Raw genomic sequence first — 23,138 nt, 5'->3', positions numbered from 1 at the left:
AGAGAGTTATCTACGGACAGTCATTGTGAACAGATGCTATTACAATCGAGTGCCAGGAGTAGTTGTTGTATTATTGTTAAATGTATTGAAAAATATATTTAGAAATCAAGGTCAAAAAATGATTTTGTGTGGAACAATTAATGCAGCTTTGTATTAAACATTAAAGTATAGCAAAGTTTTCAAAGAATTTCACCAAGTGACAATATGTATAGGCAGTAGGTAATCGAACGCCAATTATAGATGCAAACATGACAAATTACTTTAATGATAGCTTGTGATTAGACACGATAGCGATTTTTTAAATAACCGTCATATGTATATAAGTAAATAATAAGTCATGTACATTTAAGTAAAGAGTTACACATAATATGACTTATCCTCAGACAACATATGAACTAAACAGATGTACATTTTGCAGTCAAACAAACATACATTATTACTTAATAATACCTATACATTTTAATAATTAATAATATATTTATTTAAAACAAATGAATATACAGTGTGAGGCAAAAGTGGATATATAGCGTTAGAAAATATTAGATTCTTAATTGAGTTGTTTTTTTATCAAAGTGGTTTAACATACCGATATTGAGATATGAGCGATTAAAAGTTTCAACATACATTTAGAAGCTATACGAAAATTTATACGTGAGTGAAATATATGAGGTTAAGAATGTATGAAATTGTCGATTATTTTACTAAGGGATGTGATGAATGAAGATGAATGAATAATTTTCTGAGTTGTGATGGCATTGGGAACAAATGCAACAAAAATAAGTCGTTGATTTGTTAAGGAAATTGTCGTGCCATGGACATAGTGTCCGAAAATTCTGAATTCCTATATATTATAAATGTGAAACTAAGGATGTTTGATTGTTTGTTTGTTACGCTTTCACACAAAAACTAGCGAATGGATTTGAATGAAACTGTAAGAATAATATAGTTCATACAAAATTGTGCAAATATTTTAGCTTTGAGTGTCATAGAAGGGAAAAAGTGAGATCTAGAAAGGTGGAGGCTATAAAATGGTGATTTTTACTTTTACGCCCAATAAAGCGGGCGGGTATCAAGCTAGTTTTTATATACTTATTAAGGATATCATAACACAATTACCATAAACATTTTAAGTCGATTGACCGGCTCTAACTCGAGATAAACTTCGGATCCTTAATACGGAGAGCATTGGAAAGCGTTGTCAACAAATATTTAAATTCTAGAAGAAAACTTACTTAGAAATATAGAAAAACTAAAAAATGTATAATCTGACAAGTATAACAGAAACAACTTTTGAATCTTGTGTGTGTGAAGCTTTCGTCGGTTCAGACTAAGACAAAAATAATGGCTCAATTTCACTACAAGCTCATATAGGTATTCCTTTCCCCTTTTTTTTGAAAGTATTGTAGCACAACTACCTTAATCATGAAAATATTTATAACTTTGCATTGCAACTTGATTTTTTAAAGAAAATATTATTAAAAAAATAATGCTTTGCATAACTGTATATTAACTTTTGCTCCACTCAGTGCATATATTATTGTTTATTAATTTTTTTTAAATAATATGAACGGGATTTTTCTATCCCTCTAGGCATCAACTTCTTAATAATATAAATAAATAATGTATAAACTAATATGTACGTAATTAATTGAAAAATAACCTTCAAATATGTTAAGCGGTTTTAATATTATTATTATTATTATTATTAATTTTTATATATATTTTTTATTTATTGTTTTATTAAATATTGTATATTTACATTCTGTTGTTTTAATGTATTCAGATGACGTTTCGCTGATATATAGTGTGTGAGCTGTGAGTGCGCGCGAATGTGTCATCGAACTACTTTTGTTTTATATGTACTTGTAAAAAAAAAAATGTACATTGTTTTTTATTCTTAATTTGTACTTGTAATAAAAAGTGATAATTATGGTGTGTTTTGTTGTAAATTTATTGTAAGAACAAGGGCGTTGATTTATTTTGAAAAAATTTATCCGTTTCTATTCAAGTTTTTTACAAGCTTTTATTTAGTTTCACCTGCCCCGCTGCCTCTCTGTAATCAAATCTTTCATGTCGAATTTGATCCACTTCCCGGTTTACGATTGAGCTGAAATTTTGCATGCACATTTAGTTTTGATGACAATGCATGAAAAGGCAAAAAAACTGGATATTGTGATATACTTGTAAAAACTACTTTGCTGTTAACTTCCCAATGCTTCCTCAACATTTTAATGCACACTCGTTTTTTAGAAAATATGGTAACAGAAAACATGTTAGGCGAAGTTATCCATATACGGCTAAATGTAAAAGATCAAGGATCATTCAATCTGTAAGAAACCCAATAAAAAATACAATTCAATGCTTCTAGCTTTTAAATTTTTTGAATAACTAATGAATAATTCGAATTTCGGAAATTCCAAAATTGATTTGTTACAGAATAATGATTTCTTCTCTGATAAGTTTTCCATTAAGCAAGATAATTAATTAGAAATGATCAGTCTATTAGAATTTTTGAAAAATGAACCTGCATATTCCAAAAGAAAAATGAACCTGCGTATTCCATTTCTGAATGTCAAATTGCGTGTTTAAATTTTTAGCAAAAAAAGTTCAATTGCAATTTTATTTGGTTATAAATCAAAATATCAAATTAAAAAAAGTAAAACCAAACGATAATCGATAATCGTACTTACTTGTTTTCGATCTAGGTTCTCTAGGTCCATCTACCGTCACTTTAATTGCTTTTTTATAGGTGGCTACTTGTGGTGGAACTGTTGATATTGTGATTGTAATGGAAAATGATTTTCCTGGAAATTAAAAACATTTAAAGTGATTAAAAACATTCTACTCTATGGAGTAAAAGAACAAAAGTGAAAAGAAAATCTTAATTTTTGTAAAGTTTTTAAATTCTGAAAGGCTGATACCCCGATTTATACAAACATGAATAAAGTTGGTTAAAAAAAATCGTTTTTATTAAGTTTCGAGATGTCATCGAATGTAAAGGATTGTAAATTCTTATAAAGACAGATATGATTTGTGGCATCCAAATTTGTCGGCGAACTATATTTTATATCAAAAAATATTATTAAAAAACCTTTAAATTTTTACGATTGTATTTGCTACATTTACATTCAGGAGCGAAAATTAAAAATTAACTACATTTCTAATCTCTTTTCAATACGAAATAAAAATCTGTTTCGACAAAAGACATGAAATAGAGAAATACTTAATAAATCTCTTTGATTCACAAACGAATACATATATAGAGTCAGCTCAAATTGAAATTAGATAGACTAAGAGAGAGAGTAGATATTAAAAGAATGGATAAATATATGTTCTCAAATCTATATTCTCTCTCGATCGGTTTCATTTTAGTTTTAGCGGACAATGGAACAGGCCATCAAGCTGCACACATAATAACAATAACAATAACACATTATACAACATTAATAACTCATAATTTTTTTTTTTAACTTTTACAACATAAAGTAATAATATACATTTTTACGATGACATTATTAATATATAGATATATTTTATTATTATTTTGTAGTAATATTTTATTATGATCTGTGTGACTAACAGCTCTCTACATAGTAGAATATCTTACATTAGTACAATGTTGTTCAAAATTCTTTGGATTGTATCATATAGGGAGTGGAGATAAATGGAAATTTAAAGAATCCAATGCTTACTTTTTTGGTGAGAGATCACGACTATGTATTTTTATAACACGATAGTTTGTAGATTTTGTCTCAAAACAAAAAAACAAAAGCTAAATCTGTATAACTAGCAAATGAAGGAAAAAAGGATTCGACTTGAATATCAACAAGAGAAAATTCGAAAAAACCCTGGTTAATGCCCGCAATGAGAAACCATTAAGAATGGAACAAATCAGAAATAACATAGTCGCAGAATAAACGTAACAGATTTTTGAAACTCATGTCAACTCCGTTTGGAACTCATGCCAACTAAGGGAATCAAGACGTCATCTCCAATGGAAATCTTTGGTAGCGAAACCACTCAATACCTTTTGATTTCAAATAAAAAAAGTAGAGGGGCCTCGTTACTACCAGCAATAAAGCACTATAAAAATTGGAAGAAACCCAACTGAAACTATTAAAAAAATTGCAGAATACTCCGTTCGAAATTCACCTCAACCAAGAGAATCAAAACGTCATCTCCAACGAAAATCTCTGCAAGTGAAACCACTCAAAAACATATGACCCCCAAATAAAAAGGTGAAGATGGAATGAAAATGAAAAGATTTTCCATGGGATGAGACTCGGTATTGACAATATTATCCGACTGGCAATTGAGTGGAAACTACGAGATTCACGTGGTGGAAGGCTTCTAGTTGTTCCGGCAAGAAACAAAAACCACGGAAATGCCTTGAAATTATCTAAACAACTTTGCAGTAACCGAATTTATTGATGTCGCGCAATAAAAAAATGATTCAATTTTTAGGAGTATTTGAAACATTGCATAAAATAAGACTATAAAGCTTAACTTTTTCAGAAAAGGGAAGGAAAAAAATCTGTAAAGCGGATCAATTTGAAGAAAAGTATCGTCTTGAAATCTGAACACATTTGTATCGCATATATTCTCAGAGACCATCTAAGTTGAAAAAACGATATAATATGGTCATTTCATTTAAATAAAATCTATTTGCATTCAGTGCGAAAGAGATAAAAAAAGAAACACATCAGTTTGTAAAAGTTCGTAATAATATGTGTGGTGGTCACGGTCGTAAAAATATCATAATAAATGATTGTCATTTATGGTGAAATTTAAGTATTCCCGTATTGACATTATTAGTAGCAAATTTTATTTATGACCGAAAAATAGGTTTTTGATTAGATTGTTTTATGTTTTATGGTATGTGTTTGTGTGTGTGTGTGTGTTGTGATTTTGTATAAAAAAGATGATGTTTCTCACACATCAGGTATTTATGGTTCTTTGATTATTTTTGCCAATCAACCAGAAGAACTTCTTAGTGTTCATAAACATTATATTAGAATTTACTGCATATTATGTCATAGCGAAAATATATTTTGTTGATTAATTTGTAAAGTATTTGTAAAACTCAAATAACCGACATCTCGAAAAATTAAGCAAGGCTGGAAATTACTTGATACTCGAATTCAAAAAAAATTTTTGTCGAATATTTTCTAAATCATGAGTCTGGCGAACAACTGCATGCGATTTTTGTAATATTTTGGTCAAAATAGCCTTATAATATGATTTTCATGATAATTTGGAACATATTAAATTTTCTCGATTTTTCGAATTTTTCCAAAGGGGTACCCCTTAAAAAAATCGAAGAAATTCGAAAAATATATTTTGTCTCCTATTTTGATAAAAACTTGGATTTAGGCTAATTTTGACCCACCGAAAACAATGGCATGGGTTAAAATCCGGCAGGATTTATAGTTTTCAAAATATCAACCAAAAACACTTGAAACTCGAATCGAAAAAAAAATTTTGTCGAATATTTTCTAATTCAAGAGTCTGGCGAACAAATGCATGCGATTTTTGTAATATTTGGGTCAAAATAGCCTTATAATATGATTTTCATGATAATTTGGAACATATTAAATTTTCTCGATTTTTCGAATTTTTCCAAAGGGGTACCCCTTAAAAAAATCGAAGAAATTCGAAAAATATATTTTGTCTCCTATTTTGATAAAAACTTGGATTTAGGCTAATTTTGACCCACCGAAAACAATGGCATGGGTTAAAATCCGGCAGGATTTATAGTTTTCAAAATATCAACCAAAAACACTTGAAACTCGAATCGAAAAAAAAATTTTGTCGAATATTTTCTAATTCAAGAGTCTGGCGAACAAATGCATGCGATTTTTGTAATATTTGGGTCAAAATAGTCTTATAATATGATTTTCATGATAATTTGGAACATATTAAATTTTCTCGATTTTTCGAATTTTTCCAAAGGGGTACCCCTTAAAAAAATCGAAGAAATTCGAAAAATATATTTTGTCTCCTATTTTGATAAAAACTTGGATTTAGGCTAATTTTGACCCACCGAAAACAATGGCATGGGTTAAAATCCGGCAGGATTTATAGTTTTCAAAATATCAACCAAAAACACTTGAAACTCGAATCGAAAAAAAAATTTTGTCGAATATTTTCTAATTCAAGAGTCTGGCGAACAAATGCATGCGATTTTTGTTATATTTGGGTCAAAATAGCCTTATAATATGATTTTCATGATAATTTGGAACATATTAAATTTTCTCGATTTTTCGAATTTTTCCAAAGGGGTACCCCTTAAAAAAATCGAAGAAATTCGAAAAATATATTTTGTCTCCTATTTTGATAAAAACTTGGATTTAGGCTAATTTTGACCCACCGAAAACAATGGCATGGGTTAAAATCCGGCAGGATTTATAGTTTTCAAAATATCAACCAAAAACACTTGAAACTCGAATCGAAAAAAAAATTTTGTCGAATATTTTCTAATTCAAGAGTCTGGCGAACAAATGCATGCGATTTTTGTTATATTTGGGTCAAAATAGCCTTATAATATGATTTTCATGATAATTTGGAACATATTAAATTTTCTCGATTTTTCGAATTTTTCCAAAGGGGTACCCCTTAAAAAAATCGAAGAAATTCGAAAAATATATTTTGTCTCCTATTTTGATAAAAACTTGGATTTAGGCTAATTTTGACCCACCGAAAACAATGGCATGGGTTAAAATCCGGCAGGATTTATAGTTTTCAAAATATCAACCAAAAACACTTGAAACTCGAATCGAAAAAAAAATTTTGTCGAATATTTTCTAATTCAAGAGTCTGGCGAACAAATGCATGCGATTTTTGTAATATTTGGGTCAAAATAGCCTTATAATATGATTTTCATGATAATTTGGAACATATTAAATTTTCTCGATTTTTCGAATTTTTCCAAAGGGGTACCCCTTAAAAAAATCGAAGAAATTCGAAAAATATATTTTGTCTCCTATTTTGATAAAAACTTGGATTTAGGCTAATTTTGACCCACCGAAAACAATGGCATGGGTTAAAATCCGGCAGGATTTATAGTTTTCAAAATATCAACCAAAAACACTTGAAACTCGAATCAAAAAAAAAGTTTTGTCGAATATTTTCTAATTCAAGAGTCTGGCGAACAAATGCATGCGATTTTTGTAATATTTGGGTCAAAATAGCCTTATAATATGATTTTCATGATAATTTGGAACATATTAAATTTTCTCGATTTTTCGAATTTTTCCCCTTAAAACCCCTTAAAAAAATCGAAAAAATTCGAAAAATATATTTTGTCTCCTATTTTGATAAAAACTTGGATTTAGGCTAATTTTGACCAAGCAAAAACAATGGTGTCGGTTAAAAACCGCTAAGATTAATGGTTTTGAAAATATCAACCGTATACACTTGAAACTCGAATCCAAAAAAAATTTTTTTCGAATATTTTCTAATTCAATAGTCTGGTGAACAAATGGATGCGATTTTTGTAATATTTGGGTCCAAATAGCCTTAGAATGTGATTTTCATGATAATTTGGAACATATTATATTTTCTCGATGTTTCGAATTTTTCCAAAGGGGTACCCCTTAAAAAAATCGAAGAAATTCGAAAAATATATTTTATCTCCTATTTTGATAAAAACTTGGATTTAGGCTAATTTTGACCATGAGAAAAGAATGGTGTAGGTTAAAATCCGATAAGCTTTATGGTTTTCAAAATATCAGCCCCGTGTAAATCAAACTCGAATTCAGAAAAATAAGTCGTCGTATATTTTCATTCAAGAATTGTTTGGGGCATTTTACAAAAATTATCCATGAATCAAACTAATTGAAGAATTAAATTACAAACTAAAATTCCTAAAACAATCCATTTAATTTAAATGTCATTGCTACCATTAAAACATATTTAAGCTGCCCATAATCGATCATTATTCATTTAAAATGCAAATTATTATTAAATAATAACAACAAGGAATTAAAATAAACGATGTATGAATCTAAAATTACTTAGAAAAACATCCGCATTTCTAACGATGTCACACTTTTAAACATTGATTAAAACATAACAAATAGGCAGGACGCAGGAGACAGTTCATTTATATTGTAGGGTAGAATGTTGTACCTTGAAGATAAGTAAGCTTAAACTAACCTTCAGTTTCCAGAAATATTATTTTTGAAAGTACAGTCAAATTTTGGTAAGCCATCAAAGTCCCGCAATCTTTTTATAGTTTCGGAAACGAAGCACTGAAGTTCGAAAATTTGAACAGTAAGACAATTCTCCGTTTCCTCCAAAATGTCTGCTAGAGGGAATTAAGCATGTCAATAAACATAGGAAAGGAACCGCTTTCTAAAAGGATTTGGTAGTTTTTATACCTGACAGTTGGAGGGAACGTATATCTTGTACCACATTGATTGGTAGTTTTTTTTGATGCCTGATAGTTGGAGGGTAGTAACGGATATCTTGTACCACTTTGACAACTAAAGAAAGGACAATCCAATTTTTAAGTTTATAGGCTTCACTAAAAAGGTTTTTATAAACACAATGTATAATTTTACGAAGTCAGTGAACATTTAAAATTTCTTTTTCATCGAAAATGCGTATGGACTACAATTAATATCTCATTATACACATAATATTATTAAATAAATGAACAACAGTAGTTATTACATATATGGGAGGTATATTGTTACTTACATTAGCTCTGTAGCTAGGAGAATTGATAAAGGTCTAGCCAAATATGACTCAATTTATTATTATTATGATTATTATTATTATTATTGATGATTCATATTAATCTTACTACCAGGAATAAATTAATTTAAATGAAACAAATAAATTTAAAAAAATTATGTTATTTTATTCTTAGAGGTGTATATAATCATATTTTTAGTTGTATTTCATTTATTTTAATTAAAATACTACAAATTTATGTTAATTAATTAGGCTAGTTAAATATATCTCCTCATATGATGATTATTTATTAATACGGCCTTAGTTTAATATTGTTACCTAGAAAATTTGTTGTTTTAAAAATTAATTCTTTGTAAAATGATTATAATCGTTGAAAATGGTAATCTAAATATCTGATAAAGTTATAAAGTACAATCCAGGAATTATAACTTGTTGGATGTATTCCGAAATATACCCACGATCGAATAAGAATGATTTCAGAGTTTTTTAGTCAAATCAAAAAGTTTTTCCCATTGATAGTAATATAGAAAACTCAAAACTCATAATTTTCAATATTAACTATTCTATTAATTACTTGATTATGGAAAAAAATCTTTAAATTATCAATGGAAAAGTATACATATATTATGTACAAAAATTATTTTTCTCCGCTAACTTTCATGTACCTACAGAAGTTTTTCGAAAATGAGGTAGGAAAATAGCTTTCTGTGAAATTTTTTCTAACCCATCCATAATCAAAAGCTCCCACGGCAGCACGAATAGTTTTCGAGCTACGGGCAATCAAATCTATATATAAATTATAAATATACATAAATGTATGTGAAGCTTTAATCAGAACAATCCGAAGAAAATTTTTGGGGCGGTTTCAAAAAGTTTCATAGAAAGCCATTTTCCTAGCCATGTAGGTATTATAAATATAATCCTTGTGTAGCTTTGATCGCCCGTATCTTGAAAAAAACTCATGAAATATTTTTGTGGCCGTGAGAGCTTTTAACCAGAATAATCCAAAGAACATTTTGGGGTGTCTTAGAAAAATTTTCACAGAAAGCCATTTTCCTATCTAAAATTGAGGGCTCCTTTCTTTAAAAATAAAAAGTCACTTTTGAAAGTATAACAAAATCACCAATTACTTTCACCAACGTTATTTTTAATTTGTAATTATTTTTGTGATTAGTTTTTTTTTAAAAGGCTTTAAAATTTACTCGTAATCTTGATCATTTTTAAATGAAAATTAAAGATACTTGAACAGAAGGATTGATCTAGTATGCTTGTCAACTTTGCATGCGCACGTTTAATCCCCTTTAAGGTTTATTTCCTTTAAGAAAATTATTACGTGCCTAAGGCTTATAGATGAAAATTATACGTGGTTCATAGGCTTCTAGATGAAAATTACTTCAAATTTTATATGAAGTATCAGTTAATTTTTCCACACACATACATGAAAGTAAAATATTAAACGTATGATATAAACGGTTATTAAATTATCATTTTCCATAATATTACATAAAATGAAATGTATATTTATTATTGTATATATAAAATATTAAATATTATTAATAATAAATATAAAATATTACATAAATAATTGTAACGATTACATATATATATATTTATTATTTATTAATTGAAATATATTTATGATACATATAAATAATTGATTTGAAAAATACACACGTATATAAAGCTAATATAATCATAATATATACATCAAAATAGTTAAAATAATAATTAAGTTGAATATCCGATGATTCAAGTTGCAATGTTAGTTAGGGACTAAACTTAAATTCCAGAAAAATTGAAGGCCACAGCGAGAAATTTGATTACAGAGGGATTCGCGACAGAAAACTGCATGTTGCCGATTGGCATTTCTTTAAGGCAACGGTGATCGCTTTGTGCACACAGGTTGTGAATAATTTTTACTTCATTTATAATTACAGGAGGGTGAATTTAAAACTCCTACTTGGGCAAAGAAGAAGATACAACAGAACTCATAGATGTCATATCTATAAATCATCATAAAGACTTCAAAGCTGTTTGAAAGCTTATAATTTTTCATTTTTCAATCAAATTTAAGTTATTTTTAAGATTTGTGGCTCCTCCACTCTCTTGGGAAGGTGATGCTAGTGAGGTGGTACCGTAGTAGCTGTTTCCATTTCCGATCCGAATCTCCGCGAGATTGTGGAAGACGTGTTAGATAATAAGTCTAACCCATAGAATAATGTATAATAAACTGTGAATTATTTGTTTTTTTTTTTCATATTTTGCCCGATAAAAATTGACTTTAAGAAAATACTACAAAATGCAATAAAACAAATATCATCGTTGATTTTCAACGTGTTTTTCACGTATTACAATGCATGTACACATATAATAATGTATATTTGATAACAATATTTATCCGGTTTTGATACATTGTATATTTATGACAAATAAATATTTCATCTGTGTAATATAGCCATTCGATGCATTTAGCGTTTTTTTTTATTATTTTATATACAAAAACTACACGTATTTTTAAAAATATATAGTGTATTTCTTGTAAATATAACACTATTTGTTTATTAGACACATATTGCATTTTTTGACTAAATCTTATTTTTAAATAGATCCATTATTGAATTTCTTCATTGAATTCTAACCGAGAATTAAATCAATCTGAATCTAGAGATCGTTACAGGTGTAAAAATTCCTTGAAAAACATCTAAGAAATGATAGCAATTCTAGAAGTTAAACTACCTTCAACTTGACATAGAATTTATTCACAAAAATACAGTAAATTTATGTACAAATGCTGGAATCAAAAGCATTTTCCATTTTTTCTGAAGTAAAGGTTAATTAAAATGTAATGTACACTTGCTATGACGAAATTTTTACATTAATTACCTTTAATGTATGATTTTTCCAGGTATTTATTAACTTGTATGTAGCCTGGGTAAAGTTTGCAAGAAACTATGGTCGTGAACTTGTGTTTTTAACAAGGTATACAGTTTTCGAGGTATGCAAGTTTTCGCTTTAACACAATTTATAGTACCTACACCATTAAAACAAAAATCGTCCTTTCAGTATTGCTTAAGCTATCTGGTCAACCTCTGATCATCCAAAATTGACCCAATGTAATTTTTCTGTTCCTAAAGACAGGTATCTGGGGGTATTCATATCAAAAATATAACATTAAAATCAATTTAAATGAAAACTGACCCATCAAATAAATTTAAATAAAGCCCGTTCTCTCATATCATATTTAGAATATATTAAAATTAAAATGATAAATTATTACAAATAAATTAATACACAATAAATTATAAAATGAACAAAGTGAAAAATAAAAAAACAAAAATAAAAAAATTCAAAAAATAAATGATAATGTCCAATTAAGGCATGACATTACTTATAACAACGTTTTTGTATGTATATATGATTGGTCGGTCATTGCATTAATCATATAAGTACTATATTCATCCATCGTTATCCATCAATCCATCGCTTACATCAAATAATATCATTTTAAACAAAACAAAAAGTTGAAATAAATAATTTTAAATTCATTTCTAAGATCTTCAACTTTAGTGCGGTTGCTGAAGCAGTTGATGAAACTTGACGAATAAAAAATTGTAGAGCATTGAAAAATTCATAGTCTATGATGGGTACAAAATCTGAGTCCTTGGACCATTATCTATTTGGCGCATGGCAAACATTGCGGAAAGGGATTAATGATTCTGAATGAACCAGTAGATGTTAAGTGTCGAATCAAATATTGTTTTGCTTAGAATTTGTACATAACGCAATTAAAAATATGGTGAGGCCTAGATTTTCTTTAAAGAATAAGAAATAAAGGGAAAAATTAACAATTTTTACCTAATGGTGCAATTTTCCGGAATCCCCGAACTGAAAGTCTAGTTTTTTAAATAACGCATTTTCTCAATATTACTGGCATGCCTAAGGAGTACGTTCACACAATGTTTAACTTGCTACAAATATGTTTGCAAGCTTTAAAAGTACTAATTGTGAAAATTCAAATTTTCTTTTGGATAGGAGCAGAATCTTTTGAGTTTTTGTTGAGGGAACTGTACTATCTGTACATCCAAATGACTATTAATATAATAATTTCTATCCTTACATAAAAAACGAATACCTTTCATAAATGAGGTACAATTATTTTAACGCGGTGTAACAAATTACTATAAATGAGTAAATGCTTTTTTTTTAATGTTTTGTTAATGTTATTGAAATAGAAATATATGATATTTATTTTTGAATAATATGTTTTATTATTGTTCATTAGTTATTCTCTTTTGATGTAGGTTTTTTTTTTTTTTTTTGAATACCTATACTTTTGTTTCAAATTTTTGATTGAATAGTTTTTAGAGCTATTTATTTTAGTTGATATAAAAAACAAAAAAATTATTTAAGCTAGCCTTAATTGTTCTTCTTGTTCTTCAACATAAAATGTACAGAAACTGTTGAAACCGTAAATGTCGAGACACCTTAAGGTGTTTGTTTTCCTACAGTATTGTAAAAAAATTTTGGTTTATTATACGGTACATATAAACCAAATATATGCTTTGTAGTGAAGTAATGAGTTATGTTTGGCTTTACAATACCACGCAACTACAAAAATATATAATATATTGTGTGCAAGTGTTGCTTATAAATTTAATAATATAGATATCTCTCTTTTATCATCAACACTCTAACTATAGCCGTCTCTGTTCATCAAATGATGGATCTTCGATGAACTCATAATTAAATTAAAATTTTGTTTTTATATCAACCACAACCTTATATTTTTATGGTATTCTTACAAACTACAAGATTCTCTAAATATTTTAGATAGTTTTTTATCACACTAAATTTTTTGATATAGAAATATCCAATTGAAAACGATAAGCTATATGATTCATTATTTTTTCAGTCTACTTTGAACGATAAAATAATAATAAAAAGTCCGAGGACCTAGGAATTTTTTGTGGTTTTTGGAATCAAAAAAGGTATTTATAAAGTTTTATTGAAATCCCTAGACTTATTCAATCCTTGCATATCTACTTAACTATACACGAATAGAATCATACAATTCAATAAAAAATACTATCTAGGTATTTTTGCCTTGTAATGAGTCGGATGTCCGTAATTTTTGGATCAAAATTGTATAAAAATATACTTTGATTTTATCTAAACACATTTCGTCATGATTTCCAATCTATTATAGCTGATTTTGATTATATTTTCATTATTTATAATGTGTATATAATATTTGATTTAAATTATAAACTCAACAAAAAAATAATCAAACACGAATTTTCTCGAAGTGCTTTTCACAAGACAGTTTGCCAGAATTTATGTATACAATATTTTATACTTTATTAAACATGACAAACTAATTGAACTTTTTACGAGAAAAATAATTATTATACGATAAAAAAAATAATTGAAAATTTGTAAAAAATGTAGTAATTGAAATATAAAAAAAAAAAAATAGAAAAGTAATTGAAAATTTTTCGTAGTAAACAATAACAAATTATGTCGACTTCTCAAGCATATTATGATGCCAAAGTTAATGAATCTGTTTATGTATATATTTTATGTAGAATCTATTTGCCTACTCTATTTATATCTACATATGAGTATATATAAACGTATTATATAGTATGTTTTACATTTGCATTTGACGTGTAAGTTAATTACAAAATATTTTAGAGTAATTTTAAATCAAATATAAGTTTTATAATTACTTTTTAGAATATAAATACAAAAAAAAAAAAAAAAAAAAACAAATACACGAAAATTTATTTTATATACATTATACATGTATGAAGACATATGTTGACAAATAAAAAGTAATAAAGTTTAGTTTAAAAAACAGGGAAGTTATAAAGTAGAATAAATTGAAATTCGAATGATTTTCGACCTGACGCCCTTTCAGATGAGGAGGGGAAACCCTAGACATTACAAAAATTCATTGTGGAAATTATTACTTTTTATTTCAAGATAATCTTATTAAAGTAAGAAGAATAAGATTATCAATTATTTATCCTGGTGATCTTGGTCAGGATATTAGGATAAAGTTATACAGTATTGTCATCGGACCTTAATAATTGTGTTAATTTTGAAGTTAATCGAACAATTAGAAGTAGGTTAAATTTGAATTCTTGCATTTTATTATATTTTTTGTTATATAAGAAAATACAAGTAAAGCTAATATAAGCGCAATAAAAAGACTATAAATAGATAAAAAGTCTAGACGAGAAATATATGATTTGTTTAGTTAAATCTAAAATAGGATGAAAGTTTTGGGGAAATAATTTGATGAGATTTTTCAAATTTTTACTATCCACCCTCAAATACTGCAACCAAAAAGATACATATTTTTTAGGGTCATGTGCCTACTTGAGGATAAAACGCGTGCAAACTTGGTGGTACAAAAAGTTTCCTTTTCGAAGCTGGATCAGGTCCATAATTTATAAATAAAACTAGCAAACGTAACTCGAGTTCATTAATACCTATAATATGCATAGCCTGCCCGCTAAGCCCGTTAAGCTCACCGACTAGAACCTGAACCCATCCTGCTAAACTCATCTCAATTCGTTAAAATTCAAATTTTACGCCTATCTATTGCCTCGTATCCATCCCGCTAAACCCAAATACTTCTATTAATTCGACCGCAGTGGAGCTCGCTAAGCTCGCATATAGCTCTAATTAATACCTATTCGCAATACCTGAATACTAATGAATTATACCTCAAGACTATAAAATACATAGTACATAGTAAGTTGTAATATAATGTAATATATGATTTATATGCGCTCCCACCATTTAATGAATTTTAATTTTTTTGATGCGGAGCCCTCAAAAACTGTTGTAGTCTGTCAAAGTATTTTAAGCCTTGCAAACATCCACAGCTTGTATCAATAATGTTGAGGAATACATAAAAATACAAAAGACAGATACAAAATTATGTTAAATCAAAATTAAATAAAAATACCAAATGAACCACTACAATTTACTTGGCTACGTCTATGAATTGTTTGGCATAGGTGAAAATATTTAGTAAATCAAAACATGTACATGAAAAAGAATAATTTCATCAAAAGAATACAACTTACCATATATGTATGATATCTCTAAAATATACTGTAATATATAATAGAAATATTATTTTAGACCATTAGGTTAGTTATATGTCCTGATAATGTATGTTTAAATATATTATTTATGAACGAGTTGTAAACATTGTACGTTGATCAGTGATTCAGAACATTTTTCGTGTGTGGTTGTTTATAGGGGGGTGAAATCTGGAAAAACGATTTTTATAAACACTATTGAATACTCGATCATGGTGATATTTACTAACTTTGTGGTAATATATAAAAATATTTTTAATATCGATTTTAATCTAGTTGATTCTAGAACACTTTGGAAACAGTCTTGAACCTTCTAAAACCTTTTTAAGCCTTACTTCAGTTTCACTTTTTTTGCAACTGTATCTCTAAATTCTATCCCTGAAGTAATCCGAAAACTGTTATAGACGAGAGAAAGAAGCCTATCATACTATATACGCACGATGTAACCAAAGACATTTTTATCTTGATTTATTTCCTTGCTTTTGCCTCGAAAAAAGCTGACAAGAGTTTCAATGTTGGATGAAAAATTGTTGAATGGAAAAATTTTGGCAATAAATTTGCATACATAACATTCCACCTTAACAGTCAGTAGACAATAGTCGTTAATATTCTATTTGTGGACTCTTATTTCTTCCCTGAGGCTCTTTGCAGTTGCACCTATGCCTATCCTGTAAAAAGAATTTCTCGATATGTTACCCACGTGGAGGACAAGGAAATTTTCCTCCTTCAGAATTAATTTACTTTTCAGTCACATCTTAGGTAGACGTGAAAATTGTCAACGCAAGACGGTAAAAACTGACTATCACGAAGTGACTAAACAAACATTTTAATGAAATTTTGTTGACGACTCGATTAAGGAATCACTGATATTTAAACAACACTAGCAACAACCGTGCATGTGTGTTGTAAAGGGGCAACCGGATAGTGAGTGAGTCAGTCGAGATTACGTGACACCTGAATAAGGTATGAGGTTGAACTATGGAGGTTTGATGATGACCGGTTATCATGTTGACAAACATATAAACATCTCTACCCCACCTAAAACATCATAATCATAATACTATTACCTACATATGTATAACCATCACCACCCACATCATTGTTGTGTTATACTACTGTCTCATTTCAATATATAACATAAATAGGCCCAATAGAGACAATAGGGGGTCACTAATGAATACGTCAGCATTTACTATAACTACACCGTATACATATTATTACAGTGAATCTTCTATTGAATTTGTATTGTTCATAGGTAAGGAGTTTCAGCTCTAATTGACTTGTAATTGTCTTTTGATTGTACCTTAGTCAGCGGAATACTCGCGGAGTATTCTCGCCTAGTATATTCACTCAAAACTACCACAGTCTAATTTGATATTTCTATGAATATAAGATTTATTTCTGTTAGGGGTCAATATTTTATTCGCTTTAGCTTGAGGTTCTTTTTTCACTTAAGATCATTTAATCTTTGAAGGCCCGGATGTGTAAACAGGTAGAGTTTTATATAGCTATACGCCAGTCTGTCAGCCGTGGGCGATAGAAGACGAAGCCTTTTTTTTTTTCGAAAAACTTAAGTTTTCTGCGAAAATTCAATAGAGACCACTTATAAATTAGAACTTTCAATTAATTCCGGCTAAAACTTATGATTTTGCGTCATAAATAATAAGATTGATCAGGGAAGAATTTTTTTAATTTATTTTTGAAATTTGCATATAATTCAATAAGAATGAATCATGGCAGTGATTTAGCTGAGACATTTGTTTTAATTAAAAAATTCTAATTATAATGAAAACTTCGTTGGACTAATTTGAACCTGATGATGACAATGCCATACTTTGAAATTGACAAAGGATATTTTCAAATAATCCTAAAGTTCTTGTATCACAATAATTCATATAATTTGCATCTGTAAAATATCACACGGAGCTAGGTACAGAGTTATATTCGATATGTTGGACTCATTTATCTTGGAAACAATCCCTTGAGAGAAACTATGATCTCTTTGCGTTGCTTTGGTCTCGATATAATCTTGTAGAGGTGGCATCGCCGTTATCCGATGATGAGGTATTCTCCAAAAAGGTACAGAAGATCTTTCAAGTGCAGGTTCTTGCGATTATGAACCCATTGCGATCCTTAACTATTCAGTCACACACACACACATATATACATCTGTAAAATATCAGACGAAGCTGGGTACAGAGGTATATTCGCTTTTTAGGACTCATTTATCTTGGAAACAATTCCTTGAGAGAAACTATGATCTCTTTGCGTTGCTTTGGTCTCGATATAATCTTGTAGAGGTGGCATCGCCGTTATCCGATGATGAGGTATTCTCCAAAAAGGTACAGAAGATCTTTCAAGTGCAGGTTCTTGCGATTATGAACCCATTGCGATCCTTAACTATTCAGTCACACACACACACATATATACATCTGTAAAATATCAGACGAAGCTGGGTACAGAGGTATATTCGCTTTTTAGGACTCATTTATCTTGGAAACAATTCCTTGAGAGAAACTATGATCTCTTTGCGTTGCTTTGGTCTCGATATAATCTTGTAGAGGTGGCATCGTCGCTATCCGATGATAAGGTATTCTCCAAAAAGGTACAAAAGATCTTTAGGTGCAGGTTCTTGCGATTATGAACCCTTTGCGATCCTTAACTATCCAGTCACACACACACACACATATATACAAACCAATCCTTACTCATACCATTATAATTGATAGTCTCTAAAACTGTATCAACTATTCAGTTCCAACATGCAATTACACAATGTTACAATATTATTATTGTATTATGGTTTATATTGTACAATTGGTATTATTATTATTATTATTATCATTACTATTATGATTATTATGATTATTATTGTTATTATGTATGTATCGCATGTAATTATTATAAACAAATACTTGTTTACGCGTACGTAGTTCTACGAACGTACGTACTACGTATGTACCTTATCATAATAACACTGTATACAGGGTGAATCAAGTTATTCAGTGAGATAGTGTTTCCGTACAGTGAGAAGCGTGCCAACATCTGAGGTAATTGCTTAGGTCAGCTAGGGACATTTATCAAAAACATACATTTATTAAGGATGTATGAGCATGACAACAATGTTTGATTTAAAGGCTCAAAATTTGTTTGTAGGTAGTCTTTTACTCAAAGAATATGTGGTTAAAATTTCAGCTTAGGTAACCGTGCAAATTTTTAAGAAAAAAGTCATTAAAAATCGATATAAAATACATTGGCTCTTAAAATACATGGAGGAATCCCAAAAAACGACATATTTTGGAAGTTTTTGATAATTTTCATTTGGAATGAATGAAAACAAATTTAAAAAAAACTTTTTAATAGAAAGTAAACATATTAGCAATGAATTAGAAAAGAAAAAAACTAAGTGTCACTGTCCATATAAGGGATGTAAGAGCAGGGTAGATTAAGGGTTGAAATTATTTTTATCTTATTTTCAACTTTGATGATGAATTTTGTTATAACTTCATGAATGTAGACGAGAATAAAATTTTTCGATATGTGTCTTGGTTTTCGAAATATCGAAAGCTAAATAATTAAACAAAATTTTCAATTTTCGATATTTTGAAAATTAAGCTAGATAAAGAAAAATTTTATTCTTACTTTTCGTCTTATATCGTCAAGTAATAATATAAATTTATCATCAAAATTGAAAATATTTATTTTTAAATTGGTGCCCCCACTACCATGCTCATACATCCTTAAAAGAATACAGGGACATTTATTAAAAAAATATACATTGAATATAGCGACGCTTATAAAAAAAAACATTGAATGTCAAATTTTCATATCACAAACTGTTTTACATAAAACATCGTGATTTTACTGAACTTTTTCGCTTTTTGACTTCAAAAAAAATACTTATCACGTTCACTTTACATGATTTCTTACGAATCTATAATGGATTGCTGAACTGCCCTAACATCTGAAGCAATTATCTCAGATGTTGGCACGCTTAAAATCGTTTGACACTTAGTCAATGTAATGCAACGTCAATGAATAACGTAAATATGAGGGTGTTTTCATCTAAAAGGCGACATGCTATAGATAAGACAGACACAATGGTGAATATTGCTGAAATGGCTGCTTAGAAAAATTGAAAATTTGCATTCAATTTCTCAAGCACGGAGTAATGCATATTATTTTGAGTTCGATACGGGTCGATGACACACCTACATCACTCTATTTAGGTCTTTTATAGTCATAAAACTTGGCTTAGCTTATACTGTCAAATTTAGAATATTTTCCAGCAGTCGTTTGGCAATTCTTACAAAAATTTTCATCTTCTTTCAAAACAAACCCCTATATCAAGAATAGGAGGCTCTAAATAAAATGAGAAATTATCTTTATTTTAGCGTTATCCACTGCACCATTTGATGAACTTCTGCTGTTATATCTTGAACCACCCTGTGTGAGTGAGTGATATGGACAAACAATAGAGAACATTTCTAGCAAGAAAATTATCTATCTAATTGAAGATGAAAAAAATATGATACCAAAGACTCTGGTAGAAACTCTAAAGAAAATAACTAGAGAACTGAGTTTGATGCACTGAGTCTGAAGAACTGTCGTATACCGGAAATATAGGAAGACCCAGAGTGCTAAGGCGATAACTCGGCCAGAGACACATTGACACATAACTAGACAAGAATCTGGACAAGAAGATGGGGGAAAGCAAATCTATGGTAAATATAGAACAAGCCTGGCTGAAGCAGTGGAGATTATGCCGAGATTACAGTAGTATTTTTAACTTTAGAGGAGCTAAAATAATTCAAGGACAATAATGATAGCGATATAGCTGATTAAAAACTACGTTACTATTACTGTGTTACTAATTCTAATTTCACCGAATCCTTAATTGAACTTGTTTATTATATTTCATGAATTTTACGAATTCTATTAACATAATTTATTTAATTAATTAGTTTAATACCTTATGCTAGTACTTTATATTTAGTTTATTTACAAGTAGTTTTACAATTTAAAAGTTAGTTTAGAGCAATAAAATTTAAAACCACAATCTCGGTTTTATCGATTGATCTTATTTGCTGTTTATACTTTCAATTAATTTTAGATATTTTCTAATCTGAAATTTCTGTCGAATCTAACTTTCATGTAGATTAATTTCTATAGACAAATTTATATATTTCTATAGAATTTTCAATTAGAAAATTTTGTATTTAAGAAGTGGAAGCTTTTAAACCTGTACATACTAAAAGTAAAAATCATTTTCTATTTGCTTATTTTCTAAAAGAAACTTTAAAAATAATTGTTGATCAAGCTTTATTATTTGAATGCATACGATAATATTTCAGAAAAATAGCTATTATTAGTGTAGATTAGTTAACTTTAATTATTCCCCCAAGTTTTGTCCATTGAGCTCCTACATAGGTGCTTTAAATTAATTTTGAACTTCATTCATTCACACCACTTCCTTGCAAATATAATAACCAGGTCATTATTTTAATGGAACACAAAATATTAATGTTTAGAAAGATATATAATCTACCCGACATTGAAACACAAAAACCATGTATAATATAATTTAGGGAATCAAACAAGGTGATTCATTACCCCAAATATACTTCATTTTATACCAGCGAGGAAAAACTATTAAAACTAGGATTACAGACTTTAATTTATACCGTAGACGATTATAGTATACATATGTGTAATTTGTTCAAAAAACTCAATACCCTTGATTTAAAGCTAGCAAAAATTGTGTAACCTGAAAGAAATTGGGAGAGAGAAAGAAACGCTGTACAAATTAAATCTACTTTAGTTGATACATGTTAATCAGGAACTGCAAGAGAACAAACTATAGATTTCTAATCCTATAAAATAGAATTAGCTAGTAAGAAGTTAATGCCAATGGCATTAATAAACGACGGAAATTAGAGGTACTTTGATTATATAAACTTAAAGATCTAAGTGACATTTTAACACTTACAAAGTAAATTTTTATTTAAAACCAATCCTAAACAATGATTTTGTAGCCCACGCTGGGAAGCTGTGGACGCACGTATATAATTTAATTTATATTATTAATAATTCATATCATCAATATTTATAATTTAATGTAATCTAGTATTCGCCAAATGAATAGCATATTTAGCCTTTTGTAACAACTTATGGTCCTGTTTACTGACAAGAAACAATTAAGGCATCCAAATTTTTTTATTTCATGCATTGCTAAGAAAGAAAAAGTAGGTACGCTTTCTACTTTTAAAAATTTTCAGAAATTTTTCCGACTTATTTTGTATCGATTACATTTTCATAAAATTCCAACTTTGAGCTTTATCTTTTTCCTAATAGCCTCGACTTTCCGTTTGACAAGATAACACTTTGAGTCTTAGAGTATATAGTGAAGAATTAGCCTTAGCTTAGCCCAAAAGGATATAGTAATATGCCCACAAATATTTTAACGAATTGTTTTTTTTTTTTTGCGAAGTGCAGTTATGACAAAACCAATCATCTCTTTAAATTTATTTTATCAGTCGAATCGTTTTCACTTAGCCAAATTCTACGCACATGTAAATATCTATACATAATTAAATATATCCATACCAATATATATGTATTAATTCATTAATTTATATCGAATTATTAATATTAATTCGATTTTAGAGAGGTATACGACCCATATTCATATACACCTAATTCCAATATATCCCTCTGGGGTAACTAAGTGATATGTGGCTAAGGATAAATGATCCCCTTTAGAATATTGTTGATCATTTGACAATCTTCTTTTAGGAAGTAATCAAAGGAGAGTCTGCAAAGCCTTTACTTAAGATAAATAAACTAAGAATTGTTTGTAATTTCAAATTTGTGTAACTGCAATAGAAAGATCCACGTTAACACTGTCGGTCTGTAATACAACTGTCCAATGTTGAAAAATGCATACTTTAGTAGAATTGGGCTTAGCCTTTTTAAAGCCCTGCAAGAAGCAGCAGGAAAAGAAACATAAAAGATAATGAAGAACGGGAGATGGATTTTGTAACAGATATGAATAGCATCTGCTGGGGAGATTCATTTTATAGCAGTGAAGGGGAGATTTTCAAATGTACAGGGGAACCTCTATGAAGAAAAATTTGCAAAGCTTGAAACTGTGGAAAGTTTGGTCGGTTTTCCTGACTCTATTTCCTTTGAAATTCAATTTATTTGCAAAAGGTTTGTTAACATTCGAGCTAATATATTTTGTGTTGTAATATTAAAAAAAAAAACTTAACTAGGTATAAATTATAGATAAAATATTAGCTATTTCCGGTTAATCCATTC

General features: G+C 28.9%; 1 protein-coding gene across 1 annotated transcript in view; it reads right to left on the bottom strand.

Annotated features, from left to right (window-relative positions):
* LOC123300954 (protein lozenge-like) overlaps nucleotides 1-23,138 on the bottom strand; it is a 98,663-nt gene that overhangs the window by 60,993 nt on the left and 14,532 nt on the right. Inside the window, exon 2 of the mRNA XM_044883638.1 lies at nucleotides 2,691-2,804. Coding sequence (XP_044739573.1) covers nucleotides 2,691-2,804 — 114 coding nt within the window. The remainder of the gene's footprint in view (nucleotides 1-2,690; nucleotides 2,805-23,138) is intronic.

This window comes from Chrysoperla carnea, chromosome 5 (assembly GCF_905475395.1).
Source record: "Chrysoperla carnea chromosome 5, inChrCarn1.1, whole genome shotgun sequence".
Taxonomy (NCBI): Eukaryota; Metazoa; Arthropoda; class Insecta; order Neuroptera; family Chrysopidae; genus Chrysoperla; species Chrysoperla carnea.
Note: the sequence above shows the minus strand (reverse complement) of the source record. Positions and strands in the feature narration are given on the sequence as shown.